This window comes from Microtus ochrogaster, unplaced genomic scaffold (genome assembly GCF_000317375.1).
Source record: "Microtus ochrogaster isolate Prairie Vole_2 unplaced genomic scaffold, MicOch1.0 UNK9, whole genome shotgun sequence".
In the NCBI taxonomy this organism is placed as follows: domain Eukaryota; kingdom Metazoa; phylum Chordata; class Mammalia; order Rodentia; family Cricetidae; genus Microtus; species Microtus ochrogaster.
In genome coordinates this window covers 3328998-3336536 of record NW_004949107.1, presented here as the reverse complement: position 1 = coordinate 3336536, position 7539 = coordinate 3328998, and the positions used below count along the sequence as shown (strand labels likewise).

The 7539-nt window shown below is 45.3% G+C and overlaps 1 protein-coding gene across 2 annotated transcripts in view; it reads right to left on the bottom strand.

Annotated features, from left to right (window-relative positions):
• The window catches only part of Egfr (epidermal growth factor receptor), a 176294-nt gene that overhangs the window by 18081 nt on the left and 150674 nt on the right, over positions 1–7539 (bottom strand). For both annotated transcript variants that reach the window (XM_013353507.2, XM_026788907.1), the window contains exons 17-20: positions 7255–7396; positions 5989–6111; positions 4159–4257; positions 363–548 (exon numbers count right to left, since the gene is read on the bottom strand). In XM_013353507.2, the coding sequence (XP_013208961.1) occupies positions 363–548; positions 4159–4257; positions 5989–6111; positions 7255–7396 (550 nt within the window). The remainder of the gene's footprint in view (positions 1–362; positions 549–4158; positions 4258–5988; positions 6112–7254; positions 7397–7539) is intronic.

The following is a 7539-nucleotide window of genomic DNA, read 5'->3' as shown; positions in this document are numbered from 1 at the left end:
GAGCCACAAACCACCACAGTGTCCTCCAAAAAGAATTCCCTTAAAAAAAAAAAAAAAAAGGACAACATCCAACAATGACACACACCCAGTGCCAAGGTGTGTGGGCACTGGTTCTGTGCTGAAGCCAAGCAATTGAAATTAATCTAAAGTAAAGATGCAAACATATCTCCCCAGGGAACCCAGAGGTCCAGACTGACTTTCCATGTGCTCTCTCTTACAAATGACCTCTGTCACTCCTGGAAGACCAGGGCAGCGTGCAGCAGGTCAAGGTACTTTGTACCACACAGAAGCATTGATCCTGCGTCCTAAAGCTGCCGCCGGCTCCTTGTGCAGCCCTTTAGGCAGAGCTCCCTTGTGCTTACCTTTGCAATCTGCACACACCAGTTGAGTAGGTACTGAGAGCCGATGTTGTCCTTGTGCTCTCGGACATAGTCCAGGAGGCAGCCATAGGGCATCAGCTGTGTGACGAGCTGGATGGTGGAGGTCAGGCAGATGCCCAGGAGGCGACACACATGAGGGTTGTCCACACTGGCCATCACATACGCTTCCTACAAGGCAAGGCCAACAGATGCATTACAATTGGTTCCCTGGCAGTGGCCAGTGGGAGAGGCACACGGCTCCCTTTCAAGGTAAAATGGGATGACTTTGTTTTGAGTTTTAAAGCCTGAACTCTGTACCCCAGTGTCGGGGACATTTACGTGAGTCCTTGAGATGCTCGTATACTGTGGGAGGTAGGCTTTCTTTAGGTGTTGCGTGTTGGAGGTCTGCTGGACCGCAAAAGACCCAAATGGAAGAATTTGCCATTAGCAAAGGCTTTGATGAAAGGGGATCTGAGTCACCCTGATATTTCAGAGATCAGGAAATGCTAGTATCTTCCTTGAGATGACCCTCTGCCCTACATCTCAAGGCATATGATGATGCTGTTAGGGCTTTGTGGGGTCCAAATTTGGATCTCAGCACGTCCTGGAGAATGATTTGCTCATGTTATTAGCGGCCATAGTCACTCGAAAGACCCTATTTTGCAGGAGAGATCTGAGCCTGCAGTCAGTCTTGAGGAAGATCTCCCCTCTCAACAGACTTGATTCGGACTGAAGGGTGGGAGGGCATTTGGGTCAGGAAACCTGCCCACAACACCCTTGTGAAAATCAACTTTGGAGAAGTGCTTTTTGCAGTGCTGGTTCCAGCCTCTGAGATGGAGAGTTATGCGTCTGAGACACTCATATACACGTTCACACAAGCCTACATACTTACATACTACATTCTCCCACTGGAAAATGCACATATGCCCGCACACACACGCACACATATGCTGCTGTATATAGATCTGTTTTACATTCCCTTTCCAGTACCCGGCCAAAATTGAAACTGGAACGTATACGGAAAAATTATTAGGCCATGGGATTGCCAGAAAAGCACGAATCACATCTCTCCTCTGGGTCTGGGAAGCTGTACAATCATAACAGCACAGAAATCCTCCAGCCGGGCCTATTTTCTCAAGATGTGCCGGAGATTTGGGCACATCTTGTATTCATTTTCGAGGGGGAGAAAAAAACATCTGCAAATTGGAGCAGTTTGAGAAGCTTAACGGCCATTGGCTGATGATGACTGGGACAGGAACAGAGCAGGGGGCGTGGGCGTCAGGCCACACAGAGCCTGGAGCCCTGCCAGTTTGTTCTCCTAAAATATGATAGACAAACAGAACTGGGTTGTCACTTCCTGCCCACACCCCGCACAATGGGAGTGTTGTGTAGTCGTGTGTGAACGTTAAAGTGAGCTTTGTTCTTCCCTGTTTATGTTGGAAGCCGGGATGGTGCATTGTGACCCGCAGCAAATATGCCTGGTATCCCACAACAATCTCTGAACCAGCTGGAAGCAGGCAGTACCCACAGGGGAAGACCCTGATGGCTTCTGTCCCAGACTCACTGCGGGGCAGTCTGTCCCTGAGGCTTCGGTGACCCTGAAAAGTCACTATTTGTCGCTATTGCTGATAGTAGATTTGGATCCTTCCTTGCTGTCTCAGTCATCTCTGAATTATTTGTGCTGTGAATGGGGCAAAGGGTTCCAGGGGATGCTAGATTCCTTGAGTCTGGACTTCAGAATGAAGGGTAGCGAGCCAGTGAGATGGTTCAGCGGGCAATGGTGCTTGCTGTGGAGGCCTGATGACCCAAGTTTGGTTCCTGCAGCCCTGACTGTGTAGAGATGTAAGGGAAGAACCAACTCCACAAGTCGTCCTCTGGCTTCTGCACATGTGCCGTGGGACATACATCTCAGGGCATTTGCTTATCATGTGCACAAGTATGAGCTCATGAGTGTGCTTGTGTGTGTGCTCATGAGCACACACACATACACACACCCACACACACAACCTTTTTTAAGAAAAGTGAAAGGGTAAGAACCTTTGGTGTTTAAAAATCTTTCCCAGTTAATTAAGTCACTAAAGACCACATGGCAGGGGAGCTAGACCACAGAGTGTGAGGTCACTGAGACCATTTACGAGTGCATGCCAGCATTTACAAAGCATGTTCGCTATGGACTGTTCTTGCGGCGATGCTGGTTGATGTTCTGCTTAGCGCCCTGTTGAAACTGACCCCAGGACCACAGGCCTTGCTTCCTTCAGCAGCAACCAGTCTCTCAGTGTCCTCGCCCCCACGGCTTTCCAGGAAACAGCACACAGCCCTGCACAGAAGCTGTTCTGTGTGTCTGGCAGACACAGCCACGTGATAAGCAAGCCAGAAAGCCTCAAGGTCACCATCCTTGTGGCTGCCATAGCCACAACAGCTGACACACAAGGAGAAAACCAAAGGAGACAGGAATGAAGACACAAGGTAGGCGGAGCATGAGCAATGAAAGGAGAAAGGGGTCAAGGAGCAGGAAGGATTCAGTCAGGGCCCTTCAGATGAGGGGTGCACTTGACTTTTATGCTTTTACTCTATTTACCTCCATGTCCCCCTCAAAAGCAGATCTTGTGCCTCCTTTCTGGACTGTAGCTATCATTCAGAATATTTCCAAACTGTAAACTTTCCTTATATTATCACCTTATAAACACTGCTAAAATCCGTATCATTGGGTGTAATTTATTAGTGCATCCAAAATGAATTAAAATACTAACTAAGGAATCAAGACTGACCAAACAATTTTCCTCTCAACAAGTACAAGTGATAGACTGTAAGCAAAAAGCCTTCACAAGGCCCTGTCTCCTGGTCCTCCTGGTTCTGTGAATAAGACTTGGCATCAATTTGTAAGCTTTAGAATGTAAGATGATTTTGCTTGACAGGTATATTTCCAGCATGCATGATTTTCTGTGACACTGGACTCATGCACCATCATCTCTCATAGGAACGGGCAGGGTGGGTTTCCCTAAGCCTCCCTCTCTTCGCTTCAACCTTCTGTCTCAGGAGAAGAGCAGTTTTCAACATCTTATTAAAAGCCTTGACAGTACTGAAGTGGGCTCTGCCCAGTTCCTAGATGGCCTTTTTGTGTCAACCTCTTTACAGTTGGGTTCAGCCCCATCATAAGCTAAGAAGGCTAGGAGAAGTGGGGGAGAGTTCAGTAGAATTCAAAGCAAAATGCTGCTCTCGTTGAACACCCTAAAGGCTTTGGAAAGTAGCAGTCAGCAGCATGGGGGATGATGTTTAAATTGTGGGAGAGGGCTCAGGAGGTGGGGCAAAAGTCCAGTAGGCATCCAGAGGCATTGATCTCTGGCATCTTAAAACAAACAAACAAACAAACAAAAAACTTGTAAAGAAGAACTGGTTCAACAAAGGAAAGGGAATCCTCATTTTAGAAGTTGTAATGCACTTCAGACCTCAGCCATAACAATCTGAGCAGTTTCTGCCTCCACTCCTTCATCAGTAACACTGGGCTGTGGGTGCATCCTGAAGTCACTATGGTAACACATGCTAAGAAATTAGCATCAAGACTGTCCCTGGAACATGTGTGGAAATTCTGAGCTTTCATTCTTTGGGGTGTAGGGGTAAGGAGAGGCTTGGAGAGGACTGTACTTTCTATATCAGGAAGGAGGAGAAGAGCTGAAAATGTAGTGTTTATGATACGGTGGTGAAAATTATTTAAAATCGAGCATTGTGATGGTAGGAAGCAGAACAGGTGCTTTCCGGGGTCCCGATACTTGTGGGCAGCTTGACATTAAATGAAACTCACATCAAGGATTTCCTTGTTGGCTTTTGGAGACGTGGCTTCTCTTAACTCCTTGATGGCCACAGGGATTTTGACTTTCTCACCTTCTGGAACCCAGAGACCCTGAGATGAAGAAGAAAGCTGGTATTAACCTGAAATCATCATGCCAGGGAACATGTTACCTTGTAAACTGGATGAATTTTTATTAATGACTCCAATCTTTAAGAGCTCTGCATTGCAAAGTGCTTGGACTCATTATATCACAGAGACTCTTAGCTACCAGGCTTGAAGAATCTGAATAATTTTTTTTAGATAAAAACAAATGCCACTCATATCAGAGATGCCTCTCTTGACAGCAAATGGAGACCATCACAGAAAACCGCAGCTGGACACCATGCAGAGATCAGCTGGGAATATCTCAGAGGAAGGGCCAGAAAGATTGTTAAAAGCCAGACTATGAGAAAGTCTGACATGAAACAGTCTTTCCTAGAAATGGCTGCATAAACAAGACAGGAACATTGCCATATCAACGAACATGCTAAGGTGGAAGGGGCAAGATTTCATGGTTTCCATCCCCAGCAAAAGAACTATGGGTAACTAATAACTCCCGGAGAAGGAGATTTAGCTTCTCGGGGAGATGAGCCCCCCTTATTGATTGTTTAATACAGAGAGGTCAGCTCTGAAACCATATGCACACAAACAACAAAAATGGACTTAGCTGGTTGTATTTATATATTTGTCCATATGTATACATATATCTATATTTGCATATATACACATATATGTATAAATATACATGTATATTTTAACAATAATAATAAAAAAGGAACTATCAACTGGAGAGTAGGAGCCATGGGAGAAGGTGGAGGAAGGGTACGTAGAGGGGCAAAAGAAGAAATGAAAGGGGAGAAAATGATGCACTTGTATTCCAATTATTTAAAACAAACATTCATATAAAAATTCAAGGGGATTAATGGCCCACTTCTGTAATCTCAACACTTGACACCATTACAACATGATTGAATTTAAGATCAGTTTTAGATACATAGTAAGAGCCTGTCTTAAAAAAAAAAATAAGGACAAATCAAAACAAAAATCTATGCTTGCGCTAGTTTGAATGAGGAATGTCCTTCATGGTCTTGGATATTTGAACACATTTTTCCCAGATGATGCCACTGTTTGGAGAACTGTAGTTGGGGCACCCTTTCTGGAACAAGCACATCACCTCAAGGGTGACATGAGTTAAAATTCTCACACTGTTTCCGGTTTGTTCCCACTGCTTTGTCCTTGCCTTTGAAGATGAGAACAGCCATCTCCCTGCTCCTGCCGCCAGGCCTAGAGCCTGCTGCTATGCTCCCCTGCCATTTTGGGCTCTAAGCCTCTGGAGCTGAAAACTAACACAAAGGCTTCTATATGTTGCCTTGGCCGTGGCGTTTGCTCATAGATAGAGAAGCCACTAATGCAGCTTGTTGTAAAGGCAGCATGGATCATTCAGAGTTATAACTGGAAGAGACATTATGAAAAATGGACCTAGGAAAAGCAGATTGAGATGTTCATTATATGGTTTATTCTGACAGTTCAAAAAAAAAAAAAATCAGCCTCTCTATCAGCTAGACTCCCAACCTATGCTTCAAGCTCAGGAATAGAAAATGCTTTTGATCTCACAGTGATAACAAACAATTTTTTTTTCCAGTATCCTGGGTAACACTGCCGTTCCTACACCTTCAGCAAAACAGACAGATGTTGATAAAAGTCACCAAAATGCTGGTGAATCTGAGTTACCCACACAGGGCTGAAGTGCGGGGCAAACACTAGTTCCCAGGGCCAGGTGCACAACTGTCTCCAGGATGTTACCTTATACACTGTGCCAAATGCTCCGGAACCCAGAACTTTGATCTTCTTGAATTCTGTTTCCTTTAAGATCCTCAAGAGGGCTTGGTTGGGAGCTTCTCCACTGGGTGTGAGCGGTTCCACGAGCTGCGAGGAAGGGAACAGACCTGAGCTGTTAGCTCTGCATTCCACAATATGTGACATGTATGGTAGATGCATTCAGGGTAAGAGCATCCAGCTGCTTACAGCATGCAGCCATGCCTTACTACAAAGCACTCAACACACACGTTCAAAAGGAACCATGCACACCTTTTCTTCAGAACGTAGTAATCTACAGGAGAAACCCCCGTCTTATGATGCAGGTGTTTAACAAGACAGCTCTATTTGAGGGCTGTGTTTTCCATATCTATGTCTATGTCAATCAGTTTTAATTAAAATCTAGCAACAAGAACAATGTTATGCCATAACGGTTTGGGTCATCTCCATGTTGATGAAGGACCATGGTTTCTAATGCAGTGCCGGATACAGGCATTAGCTGAAGGATAATAATGGCTTAACACCCACTCCACAGAGTTTCAAAAAGAAACATCCACTTGTGTGGATAGTGGAATTGTCTCCCAAAGTAACATCTCGATCATGGGACCATTGTAAGATTTCAACGTCTCTCATCTTGATTGCTTTTCTGTATACACATAGAGGAGCTACCCTTTAGGCAGGCCTCCCCTAGGCTTTGAATTTTCAAAGACAATGCCCAAGACATGCATGTTTTGTTGAATGGAGATACCGAAATAAAACAAATTGTGTGTAATTGGACATTTTTTCCTGGTTCTTCTATCCTAACCAATAATTCATAGTGGCAATTATATATCTGCTATGGGCAAGTGTCTTGCAAAAACTCATGTGTTTAAAATGGACCATGATGCTAATAGGAAATAGTGGGCCTTTATGCAGTGAGGCCCACAGGGAGCCCTTTGGGTGATTGGGGTGGAGATCCAGAAGGGACAGTGGAGCACCTGTTTCCTCTGCCTGGCACGTGGTGAGTTAATGTGCTTCGTCATGGACTCCTGCCCCAGACCCAAAGTAACACTGCTAACCCCCAAACTCTTAAAAGCAAATTAACCTCTCTTCTTTATACATGGACTATCATGAGTGCCTGTTACAGGGATAGCAAGCTAAACCACACCTCATCTATAAAATTTCACACTGTAAGCTCCCCGGAGAAGGTCTTTTCTCCACTGCAACAGTTGAGGGTCGTGAGGATGTCACTGACCCGCAGGCAGCAGGCCTCACCTCTCTCTCCTGAAGTAGGCGGCGTAGGGTACGTTTTCGGACAATGTGGCGTCGTCTCATAAATAGGCCAATCCCAAGGGCCACCACAACTATGAAGAGAAGGCCACCCACAATCCCTATGGCAATGGATGGGATCTTGGGCCTGGAATGAAATTGAGAGAAAGAGAAGGTAACAGTGGCATTTCATACACATCCTGTACCTTTTTTTTTTTTTTTGGTTTTTCGAGACAGGGTTTCTCTGTGGCTTTGGAGCCTGTCCTGGAACTAGCTCTGTAGACCAGGCTG